This window comes from Eublepharis macularius, chromosome 10 (genome assembly GCF_028583425.1).
Source record: "Eublepharis macularius isolate TG4126 chromosome 10, MPM_Emac_v1.0, whole genome shotgun sequence".
Taxonomy (NCBI): Eukaryota; Metazoa; Chordata; class Lepidosauria; order Squamata; family Eublepharidae; genus Eublepharis; species Eublepharis macularius.
The window spans coordinates 6,668,976-6,694,538 of record NC_072799.1 but is presented as its reverse complement, the minus strand read 5'-3'; the positions used below and the strand labels follow the sequence as shown (position 1 = coordinate 6,694,538).

The 25,563-nt window shown below is 46.5% G+C and overlaps 1 protein-coding gene across 2 annotated transcripts in view; it reads right to left on the bottom strand.

Annotated features, from left to right (window-relative positions):
* SMOX (spermine oxidase) overlaps window positions 1-25,563 on the bottom strand; it is a 68,487-nt gene that overhangs the window by 3,392 nt on the left and 39,532 nt on the right. For both annotated transcript variants that reach the window (XM_054990325.1, XM_054990326.1), the window contains exons 3-5: window positions 17,435-17,661; window positions 10,774-10,947; window positions 6,099-6,798 (exon numbers count right to left, since the gene is read on the bottom strand). In XM_054990325.1, coding sequence (XP_054846300.1) covers window positions 6,099-6,798; window positions 10,774-10,947; window positions 17,435-17,661 — 1,101 coding nt within the window. The remainder of the gene's footprint in view (window positions 1-6,098; window positions 6,799-10,773; window positions 10,948-17,434; window positions 17,662-25,563) is intronic.

The window sequence follows — 25,563 nt, the reverse complement described above, 5'->3', positions numbered from 1 at the left end:
CGCTGAGTTTTGTGCAATTTCCTGGAGGTTTTAGCCATGTGAAAACGGCGTCTATCTTGGGTCACCACTTGCTAAAGGGAGGTTATGCTACCTGATCTTTCAGAAGCTATTGTGAGAAGCAACCCCAAGCTAACCCAAGGTCTGTTTGCATAAGGACAAGGTGAAACTGGACTCTTCCCCATAAGCCAGGTTTTCTGTTACTCTTTTAAACAGAGGGGCACTGAAATACCTTCGAAGTATTTACCCTGGACAAGAGGAAAAGAAAGCAACATTGATAAATGTTATACTAAGGTCAGTTGTCAATAAGGTGAAGGTGACACTAAATGTCCTAAAGGTTCCTTTATGTCAGATGAGCAGGAGAATTTGGAATTACAGGTAAGGACACCTTCACCTGAGAAGTTTAAAACATTTCAGAGACGACATTGGGATATTTTCAATTGAATTTGAAGGGGAAAAAACGGTCAGAAAATTTCTCCCTGTTAAGTGAATGGGCACAACAGACATTAATTAGAAGAAGGTCAAGAGTCAAGATGGCGTACTGGTTGAGGGTCGGATGAGGACCGGGGAGATCTAGGCTCCAATCAAAACCCACAAAACTCACCAGGTGATCTAGGGCCAATCACCCCCTCACAGCTTATCCCCCAATCTCCCAAGATTGTTGTGAAGGTAGAACGAAGGAGGGGAGAACGACGTATGCCTCCCCTCAGTTGCTAAACAGAAAGGTGGGACTTTTGTGAGAAACATTTATTTCAATGGCCTCTCACTTCCCCATTGTTTACCCAAGGTAGTTTAACAATGTTATTAAGATCCAAGGAGAGTAAACCCTTTCACTCGATCCTTGGTATAAAAGGCAAAGAGCCTATCCAAGAGAAAATTTCCGGAACACGTTTCCCATCTGTTATCTGTCAGTTATTGCTGTCTCAGTTGATTGCCAAGCCAGGACAGTTAAACTGTGGAACTCACTGCCACAGGATGTGGTGATGGTCACTAAGGGCCAAGCTAGAAGTGACGAATTACACTTGAATGGCAAGTGAACAGACTCACGTGTATTCCTCCCTGTTCACTTGTGCTCCACTTGCATTCCAAAAATCACAGCGGACAGGACTATCAATGGCTACTAGTCACACAATGGATATCTACTCCCACCAATACAAGGGAGTATGACTCTTTAGATCCGTTGCTGGGGAACACTGGGGCGGGGGGGTGCTTGTGGGCTTCCTACAGGCAGTGCTGGAATGGATAGATCTTGGGTCTATCATGGCGTTTCTTACATTCAAGATAAAAGCTCATGCTGGAAATGCAAAAACCTATACACTGCCTTTCTCCAAGAAAAGCTGACAACAATTGCAGCTGGGGGAGAAACACAATTTAGAAGAGGGGTTAAACACCCCTCTGCGCACCACCTCTCCAATCAATCCCAGAGTTGCCTGCAGCTGTTTTCAAGTGCCACTTCCCCCCTCGCCCCTTGTAATTGGGAGATCCAACCTCTTGCATCCCGTGTGGCTACACACACAACATCCACCCACACAGTCTAGTGGTAAGTTAAGATTCTCCACTCTCGCTTCAGAATGAGCTAATTGGGGGCGTGATTTGAATTGGACCCAAACTACTTCATTTTGAACCAGCTCGTCCTGAGCCGTTTTCACACGTCTTTAAAATAGCACAAGACTTACTGAGCACGGGCGGCTTCGCCATGAGATTTCTGATGTCACCTGGATGCTGGCAGTTACAAGGACGCCACAAAAACGGCATCATGATGGGGGCGACATCAGAAATTGCGCAATAATTCTGCCAGCGTTTGGTGAGTCTTGCGCTATTTTAAAGACGTGTGAAAACAGCCCTGGTTCCAAGCAGTGCAAATGAGGTCATCTGGAACATGGGAAGCCACTACCTACTTTATTGTCCATTATATAGTGTACCCAGAGCTAAATTCTTGGCCAGAATCCTATCAGTCATAAACACATATTCTGAAATCGAGAAGATTGTGTTTTTGTTATTTGACACTGATAATCATGTGTCCTATAGTCTCTCTCAAGTTTGCACTCACAGCCAAAAAGATAAGATCTAAGGTGGTACCAAATGAGGCTGGTTCGTGATTCCTGGGATAGTTTGGCATACTGTGCTGTTTTAATTAATTTTAATTAACCTTTACAAACTGTGATAATGGATTGAACTGCTTATTAGTCGATGTTTGGTAAATTGTGACGGCCTATGACTATAGATAATAAACTCTCTCTCTTACTGACTAGTGATTTAAATCAATTTGATTTAAACAGGGGTCATTTCATAGAAAAAGAGCTGGAGGAACTCATTAGCATAACTCATTAGCATAACTCATTAGTATGTGGCACGGCCCTTGCCATCACTGGAAGTGTGTCATTAGTATGACTGATTTGCATATGCTACACCCCCTGACATCACTTGTTCTGGCTGTTTTGGACCCAATCCTGGCCATTCAGGGCCAAAATTGGGCCCAAAATGGCAAAAAGGGGCTGAAAATGGCTGAAAAGGGGCCCAAAATGGTCAGGATCTGGCCGCTGATGAGCAGAAGAGTGATCCACCACCCATCAGAGGTCCAATCTGGGCCGTTTTGGCCCCAATCCAGGCCAAAACGGGCCCCAAATGGCTGAAAGTTAGGTGGGCAGGGCCGCCTGACACGTGACCTCTTTGGGGAACTGCTGGAACTGCGTTCCTGTGCGTTCCCCCGCAAAATGAGCCCTGGATTTAAATCAAATCCATGCTGCCTGCTTGCAAACTCTCCACCCCTCTCTTTCCCCCAGACGTATATTCCAGCAGTACGGACGGGAGGAGACAAAACGAGGCAGGCTGCCTAATGAAAGCAGAGGAGCCTCCCCCCTTTACACACACCCCAAAGATCCTGCCCCCAAAGTCCTTTAGCACCCAGGGAGGATTCTGGGAGCACAGTCTGGTATCCTACGTGATGTCAAAAAGATTTTGAGTCCAACTAGCCCCTTCAAGGCCAACAAGATTTGCAGGCTATGAGCTTTTGAGAGTCAAGCTCCCTTCATCAGATACAAGTAGGAATGGAGATCCTTGAGCCCTCCTATTCCGGTCAGAAAGCTGCAAAGAAGGGAGTCAGGATGCCAAGGTACAGTGCAAAACATAATCAGCTTGATTAGAGCAGCGGAGGAAATGCAGAAAATTAGTATCATTTCTGCCCTGCCTCTAATCAAGCTGATTACATTTTGCATTGTAGCTTAACCCTTGGAAATCTTTTGATCTTTAAGTGGCTAGAATCTTGCTGTTCTACTGCACAGCAACATGGTTACCCACCTGAAACTGAAAGTCTTACTAAGTTCAAGTGCCTTTGAAGTTCAGTGTCTTGTCAAAGAGGAGACCCCCCCCCCTCCCCTCCAGTCTTCAAACGAAGACATCTTGCCCCTCATTTCAGCCAGTTCTCAATGGTCCTTGGAGCAATGAGCTTTCCTGGCTGCTTCCAAATGGCAGCAAAGCCCAAGTCAGAGTTGAAACCCCCTACCATCTCTCAACTCGTACCATAATAGGCAGTTTCCAGACTCAGATGCACAGTTCTCACAAGCACGTTGCCCACTGACAATACTATAATTTGGCAATGATCCCACCTCGAAAGCTTCCCCCACCTCGTTGACCTAAATGCTGAAGCCTTTGAGCAATATCATCAAGCACCAGTAACCAGAAGATCAAAGGACGGCTGGGACTTTTGGAGCAGCCAAAAATCACTCCCAGAGAAAGCAAAGTTGCATCGGTCAGATCCTGAGCTGCTATCTCACCCCTGTGAACTTGAAAGCCTCCGGTTCCCCCCAAAGCCCAGGCATCTAAAAACAGAGAACTTAAATCAACAAAGGCCTGTATACAAGACGTGGGATTGTTTGAACGAGGGCACCACTTTAATCAGCTTTACAGAGAGCCACGATTGTCAGTGGTCCATGGACTGGCTCCGACCTAGAGGGTTTTGACACACACACACACACACAAAATCCAAGTAAATCCACTATGCTAATCTGCGTGTGAAACTGAAGTCCCAGAAACAGACCGCTGCTGGATAGAAGTGGAGCGTGGAGGGAAAACCATCACAAGGATAAAAATCCAGAACACAGATCAGACTCAAAGTACATGTGAAGCTGATGGGTAATTTTCCAAAGAGCGGCACAGCAGGGGGTGATTTCCACCCTCCTTAGACAACCTTATAGAGAATCATTTTCAGAAGGCTGTTATTTTTGGTGGACACCTCTCCCAGGATGGCAGCCCCTCCAGGACGCACAGATCGCGCAAGGCATCGGTGAGGTTGAACACAGGGGGCCAGCATTCTGAGAGAATCTCTGTTTTGCAAACGACATGGGATCTGTAGCAGGCAAATGCATATGAGAAGTTTGAAAGCCACTGTTCTAGGAGAGTCCTTGAAAAGGAGTGCAACTCACAATAATGCCTCACATCCTAGCCAGGGCTACTAGTATTCTCTGAGTGCACCACAAAAGAGTAGAAACTGGCATTTCGTATTTCGAAAGAAAACACATTTTCCCGTTTACTGCTACGTCCTCCGGGAGAAGGGACTGGAGGGGAGCATCCTTTGTGCCCCTTGAAATGTACATCAACATAGTCTGATTGTAACTGAAGTGCCTGTTTCCACTTTTCCCCCTCCACATGAACCTGCGAATGTTTTTCCTATTTGTTTTTTAAACATAATGCCGGATCAGAGCAGCGGAGGGTCTGAGGGGATTCAGAAATCCTACCTCAAGCGGCTATATCTCAGCAGAACAGCGTCTGTTTTGCATGTAAAAGGCAGCAGGTTCAAACTCTGACACCTCCAGTCCAACAACCGCTAGACATGAGAAAGACTTCTCTCTGCCTGGCATCTCACAGAGCTGCTTCCAGTCAGTGCAGGCAATACTGATCGAAGGGGGTAACAGTTTGACTCAGTACGAAGCAGCTTCCTAAATTCAACCGGGTTGAGAAAATGTTTGGAGAGGGCGCCGAGGCAGACCCCCGTGCTTGACATGCAGGTAGCATGCAATAAGACAGACCCTCCTTGGACAGCTGCTGCCATGCCGAGCTAGATAGACCAACGATCTTTGAACACACGAACCTGCCTTTTACGGAACCAGACAACGGGTTCATCCGGGTCAGGACTGCCTACCCAGATGGGCAGCAGCTCTCCAGGGTCTCATTTGGAGGTCTTTCATATAATCTACCACCTAACCTTTTTAACGAGAGATGCTGGGGATTGAACCCGGGGACTTCTGCATGCAAAGCAGAGGCTCTCCCATTCAGCCGGAGCGCCTCCCCATGGCCTTGTACGGTCAACCCGCATTTCAAATATCCCTCGGTACAAAGTATTATTTCAAGCCCTGTATTGCCTATGAACGTACTGATGGCGACACCAATTTAAGGAAAGTTTCCTCTGCAAAGACTTTGCTGCGTTTAATAAGCGGCCTTTTTTACCGGGTCACGTGCATCACCACGGTTATCTTTTCAACAGATCTGTTAAGACTGGTTTGCGTGGAGAGAGGCTGTAGCCAAGTGGGAGACAGTCAGTCTCGAGCAGTCAACGAGCAGAACCAAGAAAGGACTCGCCTAAGAGCCCAAAGATCTGCTGCCGTGTCAGAAGGGGGGAAATTAGGCATGAGGGATTAAGTGTGTGAGGAGGCTTCAGATAGCCATTATCATCCTGCGTTTTTGACGGGAGGCTGAAAGCCAGGGGCTTGCTTGAAACCACCCACCGCGTTCACAGCAGAGACTTCCTGGCGCACCGCTGCTACGTTACCCTGGCTGTAGCCTTCCCGATTACAACAGACCCTTGTCATTTGCAGGGGATCCACTCTTGGGGTCACCTGAACGGAGATATTTGCAAATGCTGGGAAGCAGGAAGAAAGGAAACACATTTCTTGCAAAATTTTAATGATGTAACGGGTTAAGATGATGGTGCGGTAGGAGTAAAAATGGGGTGGAGATCACGACATGTGGCCAAATCGTGGACCGGACACAAGTGAAACCACGAGTTATGAATCTGCGAATGGCAGAGGGTCTACTGTATTTTACCACCGTCCCTTCTTCCTCCTCCTCTTCCCTGTCCAGAAAGGGAAGGTGGGAGCATCACACACCTGTAAATTTACGCAGCATCTCAGTGCAGGTCTCTGCCACAGTTTCGTCGTCGTACTTCTCCATGATCAAGGCCTCTTCCCCACAAATCCAGCCACTGAGGACGTAGCCATAGCGCTCTGGTGGGTAGAGGACGTCAAAGCTGCAGATCTTCTTGTACCACAGCTCCTCGGGGTAGGTCAGGCTCTCGCTCTCAGCTTCGTCTTCCCAGACAAACTGGATGCTGTTGCATTCTGGGCTCCAGAAGGGTTCCTCGAATTCCAGGAAGATCTTGTCTGTGGTGCTGATTCCCAGTTTCTGAATAGCCATCACCTTCTCTTCAGGCAGGCGTGGCTGGAACATGCTCTCGTGGCGCTTCTTCAGGACCCCCAGGGACACCGTCACGATGATGTGGTCGGCCGGGATGAACTCACAGTCCTCGCACTCCACGAAGACGTGGTAGTCCGCCTCCTCTTCCATGTGGTCACTGTTGTGGTCGGCCACGCACTCAATCTCCTTGCTGATGGACTGGTTCCAGTGGATGCACTTGACCGGCTTGTTCAACTGGATGACCGAGTCTGGGATGGAACTGGACAGGATCTCCACGATTTTCATAAAGCCGCAAGGGATGATGTGATGAGCCCCTGGGATTTCGGTCCACTCCCCAAATTCACTGAGCGAGACCTCGTCCATGCTGTGGGAGCTGCTCTCACAACTTTCCACCTACAGGAAAGCAAAGAATAACATTAACAAGGGGTGGCGGGGGGAGGTCTCCTTTGCCTGATAATGACCTAAACCACTTGGGGAAATCAGCACCAAAAGACATGATAGATAAATTCACAGAGGACATAGCGGCTAACAATAACTAAACAGAACTTCTATGTGCAGAGGAAGCAAAAAAGAGATATTGGGGACCAAACAAGAACAGGTGAAGGGCTGCACCCCCAGAGGCTCTTTGGAGCTGCCAAACGTAACTGGCCAGCTGCCATTCGGAACAGAACATTTCTAGATTAGGTTATCCTTGATGTGACTCAGCGTGGCAATCTTTGTTTTTGTAAAAAAGCATAAACCTGGAAACCTTGCTGGTCTTTACAGAGCCACTGGAACCAAATCTTGCTCGTCCAGATGGCTTATAGAATCAGACAAACATTTGGGAAACAAGCAGCAAGCAAATCAGATGAGAGGCAGTTTGGTGTAGTGGTTAAGAGCACGGGACTCTAATCTGGAGAACCAGGTTTGATTCCCAACTCCTCTGCTTGAAGCCAGCTAGGTGACCTTGGGTCGGTCACAGCTCTCTCGGAGCTCTCTCAGCCCACGGAGCTCTGAGAGCTCTCTCAGCTCTCGGAGCGCTCTCAGCCCACAGGGTGTTTTTGTTGTGGGGATAATAACAACATACTTTGTAAACTGCTCTGAGCGGGCATTAAGTTGTCCTGAAGGGCGGTATATAAATAGAATGTTGTTGTTGTTGTTGTTTCTAGTGGAAGCCATCCCAGTTATGTTTCTTCCCTTGGGCTCATCTACAGTCAGGACCCACCTTGGTGTTTGTTATGAGCATTCAGTGTCCTGGAAGGGGAGAGGATAGGCTGGAAGGTGAGGGTTTGAAATGAGTCTGCTTTTATTGGCAGACTCTGAATTGTTCTTACTCCGTTAGAAGGGCTGAATTGTACGGAAGTAGTCTCAAAGAGATGCATTTACTAGGATGTACTGTCTGTTGATCCTATTGGGTAGTTTCTCTGTTGATTAATATGTCAGTCTTAGAATTGCTTATACCCCGTTTCAACATTTCTTCAGCTGGCTTGGATTTCTGCAAACCTTTGCCAGTTTGCATTTACAGACCCTATTGCCTTGTTTCTTGAAATGTCTTTGAGATTGACTGAACCAGCTCACACTGTGTAATCCGCCTCGAGTCTCAATGAGAAAGGCAAACTGTAAACGATGTAAATAAAATAAATAAATGCATTTCTCTCTGCGGCCCTTGCAGTGGAGGAAGGGAAGGGATAAATTTGGGGAGCGAGAAGGCTAGATCGGGAAGGAAGGACAAGCAGGTGAAAGAAGCAAAGCAGGGTTCAGAAGAGGCAACGGGGTTTAAGCAGTTCCTTAGAGCGAAGGGGAAGGGTCCGGGCCAAAGGAGAGGGTCTCTGTCCAGTGATTTCAGCAGTAGAAGAGTAATCTTGGGGATCAAAATGAACCTTTACCCCACTAATCCTTGTCCTGTACTGATGGAGGAACAGTCTGGGATAGAGAACTGAAGCCAATTTGCCCTATGTTAAGATTCCACCTTTCGACTGTCTTACTTGGCCATTTGCAATTGGAGCCAAATTCTACGGGTGGCATTTTTGAATCCTCTCTGTCCCTGGGCCCAATCTTCTTAAATCTGCCCTTGACTGGGGAGAATTTGGGATGCTCTGTGAGTGGAGGAGGTCTGGGAACTGTGATCTCATTAGGGAAGAATTAATTATTGTTTTTACTGGCAGACTCTGAATTGTCCAAAAAAAAAAGATAAAGGGCAAAGAGTGCAGAATGGGGACCACGTGAGGCAATGGGAAAGTTGGGGGGACTGGATCTCCTGGGTAACACTCCTGATTAATGGCCATTAACAAAGGCCAACAGGCAGAAGGTGACGGCCCTAGATTTGCTTAGCATTAGGTTTCCAGAGAAGTCTGCATTGGAAGAAAGATTCGTGGATGGTCCCAGAAGGCTGATTATTGTACTACCACTCCGCTAAGTATTACAGCGAAGAGGACATTGATGGAAAGAAAACAGTCCAAATTCCTAAGAGCAGTACTTCAAACGCCTAAGAATGTGTCAAATGCAGCTGTAAGACTAGAAGTTGGCATGGTAACAGTGGAAGCTCGATTATGGATAGCAGTTATATTATACTGGCTAAAATTGGCTTCTACCGTAAATGGCCTGGCCTATTGAGTTTTGAGGGATAACTTTGTTCCTCCCTGGTTGAGCTTGCTGAGGAGCAAATTAGGTCAGTATGGTTTCTCCCAACAATATATATTGTCTATGAATATGGCACAGGCCGGGGTCCTGATTAAACAGAGAATCCTAGATGTGGAAAGGCAACATGATCTGATCAGAGTTGAGAACTATTTATTGGAAAGAAGTATTATGTATAGGGTTTCACCAATGCCCTATATAAATAGCTTGGAGAATCCTGATTATAGAAGAGCTCTTACCCTATTAAGATATGATGTGTTACCCTCTGCTGTCCTAGAAGGCAAATATAAGAAGACACCTTATGAAAAATGTTTGTGCCCATGTGGAGATGGGAGTGTCGAGTCCCTATTACATGTTTTCTTTGAGTGTAAAATATATGATCATATTAGGGAAAAATATATCAAACCTATAATTGATGGTCTTCTGGGTAAAGAGAGAAAAAATTATATTGCAATCATGTTAGCAGACAGGAATAGGGAAATGACGCTCCAAGTGGCAAAATATGGCTGGATGGTCATTAACAGGAGGAAATCCTGGCTTAGTGTGCAGAATCCTAGATAAGTATTGTTATAATTTGATAATATAAGGTAATTTGAATTTTAGGCATTTATATTATGTAAATTATAGTATGCTACAATTTTAATGATTGCCTGGATATTTTAAGTTTATATTGTTGCCAAATAATTATGCTTTTAGGACTGATCAATTGTATAAGTAAATTTTTAAAGGTGGTAATTTGTTGAAATGTGTACCTTTTAAGTATTTATTTTAAAATGGCGCGCGTCTCGCTGATGTGCAATCATGTAATTTTGAATTGATTTCAAGAATGTGATGGCCTCTGGCTAATAAACTTTGTTGTTGTTGTTGTTGTTGTTGTTGTTGTTGTTGTTGTATTGTACTACCAACTTCCATCATTAATCATGGTCAGAACTTTGAAGAATCTTCAGGAAGCCAAACACTGGAGCCATTGTCAAGGTATGCACAAGATCCCAGGCAAATCTGGCTACTCCCTCAAAGTCAGCTTCTTCTTGACTTATTTTTCAACTTTAATATCAAACATGGAATCTTTCCTGCAATCTGCAGACATGGCAAGGTCCGAGAAGTCACTGGAGGACAGGTGTCTCAAAATCTTGCTTCCTGACTCAGGGCTAAATAGTAGAGATTCCAGTAGCACCTTTAAGACTGACCAACTTTATTGTAGCATAAGCTTTTGAGAGCCACAGCTCTCTTCATCAGATGCATCTCATGAAGAAAGCTGTGGCTCTCGAAAGCTTATGCTACAATAAAGTTGGTCAGTCTTAAAGGCGTTACTGGACTCTTTACTATTTTGCTACTACAGACTAACACGGCTAATTCTTCTGGATCTATGACACAGGACTGTGTTTCAAGGTAAAAGATCCACTTCCACACTTTTTTGAGACTCACTTGCCAAGCATCTCCACGCTACTTTCCTCCACTTGCCAACATAAAATACAAGAATCTCCCATCAGTTGAACAAATTTTATTTTTATTTTTTAGTATTTAGAAATATATAGCATTACAGAGCAACAGAATGTATTTCATAGCCGTTTTGCACATGAGACAGAGGCAAACCCAAATCAGCTATCAAGCCTCCTCTGCCAGCGCCCTCAGAGTTGCAGGCCTCTTCTGGGTCATGAACCACACTTTGGCAACCACATACATTGTAAAAATACCTTCGTAACGCAACTTGTGCTCGGGAATTCAATCCAAAACTCCGCATCACTATCTTACCTTAAGGTATTGTTGGATCATGGCTAGCTTGAGCCTCTTGATCGCCTCCGAGTCGTCCGGATCGGCTTTGATGCGCTTGCGCACGACATCTCGCGTGAACACACCCACGCTGTTCTTGCTCTCGGCATTGACTGGTTTACCACTTTGGAAGAACTCCTGAGTCAGGTTATAGACCTGTCACAATACAAAACCGAAAAAGGCAGTTCCTACAGGAGCCACAGAACGGATGATAAATCTCCACGAAAGTCACGGGCTCATCCGTTTGCCCCTCCTCGCCGTGTTTTCTTTCCTCCCATTTCCCCCAAACCGTTCTATAGCTGAATTCTGATAGAGGGTGTTGAGATGGAACCCAGCAGGGAATGTAGACAGCTGGAAGCCCCTCAGACTGCAGCTCAGCCACCTTCACCTTAGGGAAAAACAAAAACGGGAATCTGATTCTTCCGGGGAACTCCGACAACGAGCTGGCTGAGCAAGGAGTTGGAAAGTATATGGTTCAAACCTCACCTTGACCACGCTAAAGGACCTTTAGCAAGCTTCTACATCTCAGAGAGTCCATCTGGGGATAATACGACAGACCCAATTTGCAAGAATTAAAAAAACGAACATTCGTGAAGGGCTCTAAACACTCAAAATAAACATGTTAAATGTTGCTTCCGGACATAAGATCAGCCAACTCAAATGTAACATTTCCTTTTCCATAGAGGCACTGGTAAGAGGGCAACACCCCCTCCAAAACAGCCCATCAGGTCCTTTCACCCAGCAGCTGTTGGCAGAGGATAGAAGCTAATTTATTTCTGCCAGCATCTTTGTTCTTGTGAATATCACTCTCTGCTTTCCGCAGTGGCTTCATCCTAACTACTCTGTTGTTCTTTTGATAGCGATGCCTTGACATTCATGTATTTCGTACTTTGCAATGGAATTTTTTAATGCTGTTTTTTTTGTGCCATTTTAGTTTGTGAGCTGCCTCTAGCAGGTCTTTGGAGAGGCAGCAAACACATTTTCCAAATAAACTTCCTAACAGAGCAGTGGTTTAAAAATTCCACACAGAAAACTTAACAAGCACGGGATGAAAACTCCTGCTAGAGGATATGCACTGGGAATCTACGATCATATTCTTTAATGTGGACTTTAACTGTAAAATGCAGCTGCCCCAAGGGTTCTGTATGTGTGTGATGGATATGGATCTGGGGAGTTTAAACCACTTTATCCCGTGCCACTGCTCTGAAAGAAAACCCACCGTTCCCCCACTTGAGTATCTGTTAGCTCCAAGATGGGGAGGGAAAACAATTCCTAGGCGCCTGTAATGCACTCTTCTTTCTTTCATGCTGGGGTTAACTTAAGATTTCTAGTGGGGTGATGGAGCAAGAGTTTAAATCCCCCCCACACACACACACACACAACTCCAGCACTGCAGCCCTGCAGAAAATTTGCTTTCTGGGGCTAAACTGCACGTCAGGAGATCCAAAGACCCCCCGCATAAAACTGACTCCTGAGCTGAGCTCTCATTAAGAACTCTGTGCCTGGGAGTCAGTTAAGGTTGCCAGCTCCAGGTTGGGGCAATTTCTAGAGATTAGGGAGTGAAACCTGGAGAGGGAACGTTTGGGGAGGGAGCTCAGTAAGGTAGAATTGTTATTTTTATTTTTATTATTATTATTATTAAAAACATGTGCATGCTGTCTTTCTACCCAAGCAGCATCCCCCAAGGAGGCAAACATTGAAAAATTTAAAACAACAATTTAAACCATTTAAATTTAAACCATTTAAATTTAAACCATTTAAAATAGCATAAAAATAATTCAATAAAAACCACATGCACGAACGCAGACACAACATCAGAACCAGGGCACCCAAAGCAGGGCCTCCGAAGATGACCGGAATGGACAGGTTGGTACATATGGGATTATGTTGTAACGCCAAAGACTCCCCCCTGCAAAGCAGCCTTTTTCTCCAGGGGGCTGATCTCTGCCATCTGGAGATCAGCTGCTATTCTGGGAGATCTCCAGGCCCCGTGTGGAAGTTGGCAACTCTAGGCTCAGATGGTGGTGGTGGAGAGTGCCTTCAAGTCATAGCTGACTTGTGGCGACCCCTGGTGGGGTTTTCATGGCAACAGACTAACAGAGGTGATTTGCCATTGCCTGCCTCCGCAACAAATCCACATTAGACACACAAATGAGGCATTCTCCTCCTTGGAGGTCTCCCATCCAATTACTAACCAAGGCCAACCCTGCTTAGCTTCTGAGATCTGATGAGATCGTGCTCTAAATCGTATCAATCAGTTGTCAATAAATGCTGTGTTTCAATAAAATTCTACCCTTTGGTGTTTATCTAATCCAGGGCTGACCCTGCTTAGCTTCTGAGATCTGACGAGATCAGGCTCATCGAGGTTATCCAGGTCAGGGTAGGCTCAGATGGTAGAATTTATTTATTTATTTATTTATTATATTATTTAAAACAGTTCTATGCCTCCTTTCCACCCAGATTGGGTCCCTCAACATCAAAACTTTCAAACACTTCAACATTTTAGAGCATTTAAAATCAAGTATATATAAAATAAACAATTCGATAAAAACCTATGAGCACACATAACAACATAAGGAATGAGGGCCAATAACAGTTATTGGAGATATACCAAACCAAACAAAAAGAAGTCTTCCTTTGTTGGCAGAAGACAGCAATTGAGAGGGACTCCCAAAATTGTGATCATCCATACAAAAAAAAAATCCTAAACCATCAGTGAGATCAAGAGTTCTAGGCTGGGCTTCTTCTGGCCATGCTAATTTTCTACAGGGGGGGTGGGGGAGATATGATGCGAAAGAGCATTCATGCATGTCAGTCCCACCATGATTATGAAGAAGTACAGCCAGAGAGTTTGCCTCCACAAGGAGACCTAAGCCCCAAATTCACAATTAAACATTTGTATAATCCAGGAAGGCAGTTTGGCATAGCTTGATATTGTCAGATTTTGGAAGCTAAGCAGGGTCAGTACTTGGATGGGCGACCACCAAGGAAGACTGCAGAGGAAGGCACTGGCAAACCACCTCTGCTTCTCATTTCCTCAACAGCCCCTTGCTGGGGTAGCTGTAAGACAAATGCAACTTGATGGCACATAACACACACACACATAATTCAAAAGAGTTTCCCTGCTTGTTTCGGGGCCGTTGTCTATGAACTATTTGCCTGAGATTCACCAAGATGGGGGGGGGGGATCTCTGACTAATCTAATCATACTACTAACATCGCTTAACGTTTGCACACAAGTGTTTTCTCGAACCTTCGAAGGACTTCATGTATGGGGATCTCATGTTGCCCTTGTGATATCAGAGAAGCTCATTCACCCAGTGTTGCAATCTATCAAGATGCCCACTGAGATTACACACTTGGGGTGCAAAAGGAACCTGAAAAAAAGCAGGCCCCAGTTCTGCACACCAGATTGGAGGCAGGCACATTTTAGTCTCAACTGGAGTTTTGATCCTCTTGAATCTTGATAAGATTTTCCATGGATCCATTTGTCCTCCTTAGAAGTCATACTGCATTAGCAACACTCTGTGCCCTCTGGCTTGTGAATTTCTAGTTTTTAAAACTCAAAGCCCTCGCCTGAACCTGCTGTTGAAGAATCCCAACCAGCAGGGAGGTGAACATTTTTTGCCTGGGAGTTTCTGATATCTTATCTGCAAGGTTGCATGATCCTATTTTGATCCTGCACTCAGACAAACATAGCAAGGGACAGCATTTCCCAACAAGACATCTCTCTCAAATCTTTCAAGAGCCTAGTCTCTTTCTGCTCCCGCTGCATTACAAAGCCACTGTGAGATTTCAACAGGTGGCATGCGCCACGCCTCCCAAACCTCTGGGGTCAGGAACTTCTAGCAAACACAGCTAAAATCTACCGTAAACCTAGCCCCAGCATAATGCTGCTCAGTTTTCATAAGCTGCTTGGACATTCTAAGCGGATCACGCATTCACAAGACAAGCAACGTTGCATTAACATCCCGTTAGTGGCTGGGTAGTGGGTCAATTATCCAGGGCTGTGTTTAGCACCCATTGTTTTCTCTTTGTGCCTAGCTGAGAAAAGGTCCTAATTCAAATCCCGTGTGAACCTGCTGTTGGAGAATCCCCTTGCGAAAGAAAGAGTGGGGCTGCGTGAACCTAAGTCTGCTGCGTGACCCCAATTCCCAGCATTTTAAGTGGCGTTAGGAATGTTCTAAGAGGATCCAACTAATACATCTCCAAAGCACTACCCCATATATGGCCCTTCACAGACAGGCACAATTGGAAAGATGATGTGGGGGGGAAATCTCTAAAACAGCCAACCCTAAGCATTCTAAGCCCCACTGAACTCAGTTTGGCTTCATTCTGAGTAAAGATACGTAAAAACCCTGAGTTCACATACCTGGTCCATCTCACAGTTCAGGGTGGATTCACAACTAAGACAACAGTACACCAATACGCTGCCACTGAGTCACACTACATCCGATCGGAAGACATCCAGTGTAAAGGAGAGCGCAACAGATCAGTACTGGCAAGGCACATCTGAATCTTGTTCTCTGTTGCAAAATAGTCAGGAGTCCAGTGGCACCTTTAAGACCAACTTTATTGTAGCATAAGCTTTCGAAAACCACAGCTCTCTTCGTCAGATGCATCTGAGCTGTGGTTCTCGAAAGCTTATACCTCAATAAAGTTGGTTAGTCTTAAAGATGCTACTGGACTCTTTTCTATTTTGCAACTTTAGACTAACACAGCTAACTCATCTGGATCTTGTTCTCTGTGCAGTTTGTCTCCTGTTCAAACTGCACACGAATAAGCAGCACACACCACCACTACAAAGCTTGTGGCTGAGCGAAGCATCTCTCCATATGTAACCTTAGACTAATCTCATTCTCTCTCTTGCTCTGCCTCCATACTTTCCTAGGATAAAAGGAGTTCAGGCACCACAACCAAGCCCACAATGAGTTGTAAAGGGCCCAGAGAGATGCCGGGTGTATGTTCCACCACAAGGGAAACCCACCAAACTGCAACCTCTTAAAAGGAATAGGGGAGGGGATGTGGCTCAGTGGCTGAGCATCTGATTGGCATGCAGAAGGCCACGGGTTCAGTCCCCAGCATCGCCGGCTAAGAAAAAAGATTGGGTAGTAAGTGATGTGAAAGACCTTATCTGAGACCCTGGAGAGCAGCTGCCAGTCTGAGCAGACAACAGTGACCTTGATGGACCAAGGCTCTAACTAGTATAAGGTGGAGTCATTGAATCATAGGGTTGGAAGGGACCTCCAGAGTCATCTAGTCCAACTCCCTGCACAATGCAGGAACTTCACAACTAACCCCCAACTGCCCAAGTGTCCCCTGCTCCATGCCCAGAAGATGAAAAACCGCTGCCAGGATCCCTAGCCAAAAAGTGGAGAGGAGGTCTTTTGGAACTGCCCGACCCCCTTGAAAGCTTCCAGGTCTGTGTGACTGCCAGGTCTAAGCAAAAAGGGAGACGCTGTGGCTGTCATGTCCTACATTAAACTTCTTTGCCTCCATATATTGACCCTACTCCACACACACACACACACACACACACACACACACACCAATCCTACTTGCAACCTGCCAGAAAATGGGGCTGACAACATGTTACTACATGACTACATGTTACATTCTTTTCCCCATTTTATTTAATTTTATTTGCAAACGCAACTGGCGAGCCCAGTTGTCAAGGTGAATGGAATCTACCTGTTCCTTCCCTGCCATTTTCTCACTGTGGCTCAGTGGTAGAGAAGGTCCCAGGTTGAATTCCCAGCATCTCCAGCTGAAAGGACCAGGTAGTACGCAAAGACCTCTACCAGAGACCTTGGAGAGCCACTGCCAGGGGGAATGGACGATCAAGGGACTGATTCAGTATAAGGCGGCTTCACGTGTGTGTTCGTGTGTGAAGTGGCCTTGAGCCAAGAAAAGATGATTTTAATTAATAAACTACACATACAACTTGCTTGCTCCTGTGCTGCAATATACAGAGATGTATACAAACCCACACATATATACACTTTGAGTAAGCCATATAAATATATACACACACACGTACACTTGTAAGTTTTTTTCCCCACTGGGGTGAAATCAGCTACGGGGTGGTGATAGAAGAGTGAAAGAAGACGCTGTTCTCCCAATCTGTTCCCCTCCTTGAAGAAGCAGCCCGTGAGCTGCATTTCCAAAAGGAAAACAAGTCTTTCATGTTTTTTTCCCCAGTCGTTTTAACATGTTGATTGACCCTGAGAAGAGCTATAAAAAAGGAATGCCCCTGGCAAAATGCAAAGAGCACAAAGGGCCATTATTCAGACCAATAAATAAATGAGCAACTACTACTTTCTACCAGCTGCAATGCAACTGAATAAATAAGAAGCATAAAGAGTCCCCTACTGCAGCAGCCCAGTGACTGTGTCGCATGCAGAAAATCCTAGGTACAATTCCCCTGCCCCAGCTGAACAAGCTCGGACAGCAGCGCCAGGGAAACCCTCAGCCTGTCTTGGCTTGGGAGAGCTGCTGCTAGCCGGAGTAAACAGGGCTAATTAGGACAATAATCCGACTTGGTATGAGGCGGCTTTGTACGTTCAAAGCCAGCAGGTTTTAAAAGATTAGAAAAAGTAAAGCTGGTGCTTCTAAACCACCTTCGGCGCCCGTAAACACAAACCTCGTTGTATAAATCACTGAATTCTTCAACCACATCTTTCGGGATCCTTTGACCATTATTGGTGAGGTGATAAGCCACCCCGTTCTTGGAGTAGAGGCTGATACGGCCAATGCTCCTCTCGCCATCTGTCGTCTCTTCGAGTAAACCATTATCTTCTGCTAGATGATAGACTGGATTCCCATTTGAACCATGAATCCACGTCGCTCCCAGTTCAAACGTCGCGTTTTCTGTCGGAGGAGGGAAGCCCAAGTATTAAACAGACAATCTTTAAAAAGTAGGAGGGGGTCTTGCTTTTCAGGGATGTGTTACTTTGGGGAATGAAACAGGAAACCGCTACAGGTCATGCTGTTTTATCTCTGCGTAAAACAACCTTTCCCCTAGAGCGGCATTCATTCACAAGGGAACAGCTGAGAGATGGAGCTATGCACAAGCAAAGCCCAGATTTAATTCTTTCCACCTCCCAAAAATGCTCTAAGCACCGTTAAGCAAGACAGCATCCTTCAATTCCCCGCCACCAATGGCCATATGAGAATGCTACTGGCCTACCTTACAGGAGTATGGCAAGAATTATAGAGACCATGTATATGAAGGGCTTGGGACATTATGTACAGTGTATAAATGAAACTGGGATGCCATCTTGCCCTAGTGGGGTGGGTGGCTGAGTTATTCTATTTTGGTAAAACAAAACAGAAGGCCAGTGGAACCGTGAAGACTGACATTTATTCCAGTACAAGCTTTTGCGAAACAGAGCTCACTTCTTCAGATACAAAGGGAAGAAAGAAAACCCTCTACCTCATTTGTGCAGAAAATTACAGAAGGAGGAGGGGGAAGTCCTAGAACTTTCCCAACAGACGGCTTAAAGATCTCCAGTGAGGGAGAGGGTTCCTTGATCCAGGTAACTGGTTCTATAGTTAACTTACTCTTACCTAGGAGTTTTTCCTAATGGTCAACCAAAATCTACCCTCCTGTAATTTAAACCCATTTGATCTTGTCTTGCGCTCTGGAGCAGTGGGGAACAAGTCTGCCCTGCGCTAATTGTGCAGAAACACTAAGGAAGTCAGTATGGCATAATGGTTATTAGTAATAATAATACTAATAACCATGTGCTTATATACCACCCTTCTGGACAGATTAGTGTCCCACTCAGAGCAGCGATCAAAGTCAATATTAATATCCCCCCAATACAGCTGGGGAGCTGAGGCTGAGAGGAGAGGCTGACCCAAGGCCACCGGCTGAGCTCTTGGCAGCAGTGGGATTTGAACCAGCAGAGTGCTGCTAACTGCCCAGCCACTTAACCACTATGCCACTGCAGTGTCAGGCTAGGACAAGGGAGATTTGGGTTTAAATATGCACTCTGCCATTCATGTCACCGAGCGTTCTTTGGCCAGTTCCACTCTCTCCAGTCTCACCTACCTCACAGGGTTGTTGTGAGAATGAGGAAGAACTGTATACATGGAAGGAAAGAAGTGCAGCATAAAAACACTCTACACAGCATGTAAGCCCTGTCTCCTGAGTAGGGGTGTGCAAGCCAAAAATTTTCGGCTATAGCCGAAAGTAGAAAGCCGAAAGAAAATTCTCTATCGTTAAAGCTGAAAGCCGAAACAAGAATCTCTTTCGGGATTCGGGATTCGGGATTCTTTCGGCATTATTTCGGCATTCTTTCGGCTTTTTTCTATGGGAAAATGCCTCCGTCTTCCAGGACGCCTGGAGGAGGCATTTTCCCACCGAATAAGCCCAAAATTGGTGGGGACCTTCCTCTAACCCTTCCCTAACAACCACCCAAGTTTCAGACAGATTGGACTTTGGGGGGCCATGTTATGGCCCCCCAAAGCAGGTCCCCCCATCCTCCCATAAAGGAGCATCTTCTTCATTATTTCCTATGGGGAAAAAATGAAGAAGCAGGCTTCCTTTGCCAGGGGTGGCATTTTGCATGCAAAATGCCCCCTTACCCTCAGGGGCCCTTCTCCCACCCCTCCTCCCACCCCCCACCAAGGCTCAGCCTGCTCCCACTTGGGGGGGCCATTTCATGGCCTCCCCAAGTAGGTGCTCTAATCTCTACCACTGACAGCTGGGGGAGGCTTGTGTTGCCAGGGGTGGCATTTTGCATGCAAAATGCCCCCCAACCCTCTGGGGCCCTTCTCCCACCCCTCCTCCCACCCCCCACCAAGGCTCAGCCTGCTCCCACTTGGGGGGGCCATTTCATGGCCTCCCCAAGTAGGTGCTCTAATCTCTACCACTGACAGCTGGGGGAGGCTTGTGTTGCCAGGGGTGGCATTTTGCATGCAAAATGCCCCCCAGCCCTCTGGGGCCCTTCTCCCACCCTTCCTCCCACCCCACACCAAGGCTCAGACTGCTCCCACTTGGGGGGGCCATTTCATGGCCTCCCCAAGTAGGTCCTCTCAGCCCCTAAAGTCCACCCCTTACAGCCCCACACAAACCCAATTCCCCCCCAGCTGCCGCACACAGACCCAAATCCCCACATTAGCCCCTCACAGACCCAAATCCACCCCCACCTGCCCCACACCCATAACCCCAGGAACAGGCTGGCAAAGGCCAGCCCTCTCCCTTTGTTCCCTATGCTGGGAACTTCTAAACTCTCTTTCCCTGGGCAATTCTGCACAGCCCAGGGGTGCCACAATGGTGGGCACACTTCTGAGTGCCAGCTGGTCCCTGTGAAAGAACACCTGAACCACAGACACCCTCCCTCAAATTCCCCCACCACCTACAGAGATAGCTGGCCAGCCAGCCCCATTGTTCCCTATGATGGGAACCAACTGCACAACAAAGAATAAAACAAGAACAACACAAAATAAAGTTTTTAAAAAATTATTTTCTCCCTTCCAAAGTACAAGTAGGCAAAGCATTATGACACATTACACCAGCAGTCCCCCACACAGAAAAATAACACAACTCACTTAACATCAGAGAATCACAAAGCACGATTCCTGTCAAAAACACTTTATTTCTTGAACAGCTTTAGGTTACACAGCAGGGGGGAACACCAAAGGGCTTGGCAGCAGTATCTTACACAAAAATAACACAACTCACTTAACATCAGAGAATCACAAAAGCACAATTCCTGTCAAAAACACTTTATTTCTTGAACAGCTTTAGGCTACACAGCAGGGGGGGGGGACACCAAAGGGCATGGAAGCAGTATCTTACACAAAAATAACACAACTCACTTCACATTAAAGAATCACCCCAAAAAATTGCTGTCAAAAGCACTTTATTTCTGTAACTGCTTTAGGTTACACAGTAGGAAGGCACCACAGAGCAGGAAAGCAGTGTACTACACAAAAATAACACAACTCACTTCACATCAGAGAATCACACAAACACAATTGCTGTCAAAAACGGTGAAGTGGGTTGTATTATTTTTTGTAGTACATTGCTATCATGCCCTTTTGTGCCCTCCTACTGTGTAACCTAAAGCTGTTCAAGAAATAAAGTGTTTTTGCCAGGAATTGTGTTTTTGTGATTCTCTGATGTTAAGTGAGTTGTGTTATTTTTGTGTAAGATACTGCTTCCATGCCCTTTGGTGTTCCCCCCCTGCTGTGTAGCCTAAAGCTGTTCAAGAAATAAAGTGTTTTTGCCAGGAATTGTGTTTTTGTGATTCTCTGATGTTAAGTGAGTTGTGTTATTTTTCTGTGTGGGGGACTGCTGGTGTTATGTGTCATAATGCTTTGCCTACTTGTACTTTGGAAGGGAGAAAATAATTTTTAAAAAACTTTATTTTGTGTTGTTCTTGTTTTATTCTTTGTTGTGCAGTTGGTTCCCATCATAGGGAACAATGGGGCTGGCTGGCCAGCCATCTCTGTAGGTGGTGGGGGAATTTGAGGGAGGGTGTCTGTGGTTCAGGTGCTCTTTCACAGGGACCAGCTGGCACTCAGAAGTGTGCCCACCATTGTGGCACCCCTGGGCTGTGCAGAATTGCCCAGGGAAAGAGAGTTTAGAAGTTCCCAGCATAGGGAACAAAGGGAGAGGGCTGGCCTTTGCCAGCCTGTTCCTGGGGTTATGGGTGTGGGGCAGGTGGGGGTGGATTTGGGTCTGTGAGGGGCTAATGTGGGGATTTGGGTCTGTGTGTGGCAGCTGGGGGGAATTGGGTTTGTGTGGAGCTGTAAGGGGTGGAATTTAGGGGCTGAGAGGACCTACTTGGGGAGGCCATGAAATGGCCCCCCCAAGTGGGAGCAGGCTGAGCCTTGGTGGGGGGTGGGAGGAGGGGTGGGAGAAGGGCCCCAGAGGGTTGGGGGGCATTTTGCATGCAAAATGCCACCCCTGGCAACACAAGCCTCCCCCAGCTGTCAGTGGTAGAGATTAGAGCACCTACTTGGGGAGGCCATGAAATGGCCCCCCCAAGTGGGAGCAGGCTGAGCCTTGGTGGGGGGTGGGAGGAGGGGTGGGAGAAGGGCCCCTGAGGGTAAGGGGGCATTTTGCATGCAAAATGCCACCCCTGGCAAAGGAAGCCTGCTTCTTCATTTTTTCCCCATAGGAAATAATGAAGAAGATGCTCCTTTATGGGAGGATGGGGGGACCTGCTTTGGGGGGCCATAACATGGCCCCCCAAAGTCCAATCTGTCTGAAACTTGGGTGGTTGTTAGAGAAGGGTTAGAGGAAGGTCCCCACCAATTTTGGGCTTATTCGGTGGGAAGATGCCTCCCCCAGACGTCCGGGAAGACGGAGGCATTTTCCCATTGAAAAGCCGAATGAAAGACGAAAGAATCCCGAAACGTTTCGGCTTTTTTCTTTCGGCTACCCGAAACGTTTCGGGATTCCCCGAAACGTTTCGGCATTCCCTGAAAGAAGCCGAAACACTTTTGTTTCGGCATTCTTTCGGCATTCTGAATGCCGAAACGCACATCCCTACTCCTGAGCGTCTGAATTCTTATACACACTCCCACAGGTCTTGAGCTTTTACCAGGCATAATCTCACCATCAAAGCCCTAAAACTAGAAACTTGGACTTCTTGTTTATTTCATGTAAAGCTCTCTAGCAGTTTCCTGCTTAGCTTCCCAGCTTCTCCTGCTACACAGTATCTCCAAAGATTTTTATTTATTTCTGTTTATATATGTCATTTATAGTCCACCTTTCTCAATGAGACACAAGGCGGATTACATGGTGTGAGTCAGTACAATCAATATCATGACAGTTCAATATACATGTAATGGATATATCCATGCAATTTGGATGGATGGATGGATGGAAGGAAGGTTTAACGATTTAACAGTGTTGAAACAGAGCATAGGCAAAATCCATGACTGATATATTAAACATAGGAACTATCCAATAGGATCATCTTTACAGCAATAGTAGTGAAGTCTGTGGTCCCTAACTGTTTTCAGCAATAGTAGTGAAGTCTGTGGTCCCTCCTTATCTCTTTAGGGATGTGTCCCCTGTCCTTTTACTGATGGATATCTTGAGGCCACTTTCTCAAGAGTACAGCCCTCCCATCTGAGCAAGAAAGCCCTCCTGAACAATTTGGTTTAGCATCGTTTACAGAACACCAGGAGAGTGGGAGCTTTCCTAACCTCCTTCGGTAGGCCATTCCATAAAGTGGAGGCCACCACAGAGATCAGGTGCCTGTCAATAAGGGGAAACTGAGGTGGCCTCCACAGGCCGAGTGGAAGAACAGGGGAAATGCACTGGCACAGCTCCCATTCTTTGCAATGAGGCTTGTGTGTGCCGTACCCCATGGGAATGGAAATGCCAGTTGGCCGCTGTGGGGATGCTGAATCCTGCCCACAATATTAACACAAGCTGGAATCACAGGACGCCATGGATCCCCAGCAGTTCTGCCTCCCAGTCCACGAAAAGGGTGCAGTCTCCGTGAGACATGCCGAGAACCGTACCCTTTGCAAGACTCCAAGTCCCTTGTGCATGCTCAGAGGTTCTATATATAGGACAGTAAAGAGGAAACCGTTTGCAGGTGTGTTGATCGCAACAAGGGCCCCCTAAGGGTTTAGATTATTAAGTGCTTCCTTTCTCTCCAATGGCGCACGCGGCCCAGGAGCTATTTTTGACACAGCCTACCGGCAGTGCACAGCCTGCTTCCCATTCGAAGACCGGTGCCAAGCCTCGACAATGTTTGCAATTCCCAGCTGAAAGACCGGATGCTGGACTTGTCGAGCAGCCTCTCTCATTGACTTCCCTCCCGAGGGAGCTCGAGACATTCAGGTTTAATTTACTGCTGTGTGTTTATCGACTGAGCGGCAGGGTCTGACGTCAGGGCTGGGCTAGTGAGGAGGAAAGGGCAATGGATCGAGACCCCCCCCCCATTAATAAGCCAGAATATAGCCAAAAATAAAAGCCGGCTAATTGCAACGAGGAAGGTTATTCAGTGCGGCAAAGGAAGTTGTTGACAGCGCAGTCAAGGGCAGGTTCTCCCCAAAGTTCAGCCAGAGCAAGCTCATTGTTACCGTTTTTTATGTCCGCCTAATACACACGGCTTGATGCAGAGTTCTGGAGAACTCACACGAAGCCGCCTTACAATGAATCAGACCATTGGTCCATGGTCTACTCCAGGGCAGTAGCTCTCCGGGGTTTCAGGCCGAGATCTTTCCCGTCACCTCCTATCTGATACTTTTAACTGGAGATGCCAGGAATGGAACCTTCTACGTGCCAAGCAGATGCTCCACCGCTGAGCTGCAGCCCAACCCCACACTGTCATTTTGCCTTTCCTCCAAGGAGTGCAGGCAGCTTACATGCTTCTTTCCTCCTCCATGTTATTCTCACAACAACCCTGCGAGGCTGACAGCATCCTGATCCGGGGAGCTTCATGGCCGAGTGGGGATTAATCCCAGCCCCCCTAGTTCTAGCCCATTCTGGTTCCCATGTGCCTTACGATTGCTTCTGATATATGCTGTTTTCATTTGACGCGGACTTTCCGTGAGCCATCTTCCAAGCTCTGTGTGGTACAAATTGTAAGCAAATAAATCCGTACAGTGCTTACTGGACAGCAAGAAATGGTGTGGCATGATTTTGCATTTGAAAACTCATGCCCTTCTCGTGGGTTAGCAGAGAAACTGTGGGGCACAGTTGTGTCAGAGGCATCCCTACAACGACAAAGTTCTTAAGAGAAAGCAAGTGGTTCTGCACCTAAGTGGGTCTGGCCATGCAGGCTGCCTGAAAACTACACATAAACCACCCAGGGATAATTAAGCTATATGTGACGGATGACTCAGCTAGCTTTAATAGCACTTTGTGGGCTTGCAAATGTGAATGGAGCACTGATGGAGGGGGAGCTTGCAGGGAGGGGGAGTATTTTCTGATCAAAATACACACACGCTCCCCAACGTGTTTTTTCACCTGCATAAAGAAGAAAATGAGAGATCCATGTATCTTTTCCTCTTTTTTTGCAGAAAAGCAAAGGGCAGAGGAGGTCGGTGTGCAGGCATTTGGGCACCCCATGTTTCTGTGCTGGTTTCTTCCTGGACACACCATTTTCAGCTGGGTGCCTCTGGTGCAGGGGAATGTTTGTCATTTCAAATCCTCGCTCGAGTCCTGAAGCTCACCAGAGGATCTTGAGCAATTCTGGCCGTGTTCAAAGTGAGGCTTATAAACCAAAGATCCAGAGGAGTTAGCCGTGTTAGTCTGTAGTAGCAAAATCAAAAAGTGTCCAGTAGCACCTTTAAGACTAACCAATTTTATTGTAGCATAAGCTTTCGAGAATCACAGTTCTCTTCGTCAGATGCATGGAGGGTTTCTTTCTGCCCTCCGTGCATCTGACGAAGAGAACTGTGATTCTCGAAAGCTTACGCTACAATAAAATTGGTTAGTCTTAAAGGTGCTACTGGACTCTTTTTGATAAACCAAAGAATTGCCCTGCAGGGATGGAGCAAGAGTCCAGCTCCTCCCACATTTTGAATCTGCAGCAGCCAAGCTCCAGAGAATGTAACACAGGCCTTCTTAATCTGAACTCAGCATTAGATACGGAGGGTATACTGCCTTGGTACATAGGGATCCCAAGTTGCTATAACTGTTGGTCCAGGAATTTGCCTAATCCTGAATAGCTCAGACTAGCCCAAGCTCATCAGAGCTCAGAGGATAAGCAGAGGAGGTAGTTGGACAGGAGACCATCAATGAAGTCCAGAGGCAGGGAATGGTAAACCACCTCTGCTTGTCTCTTGCCT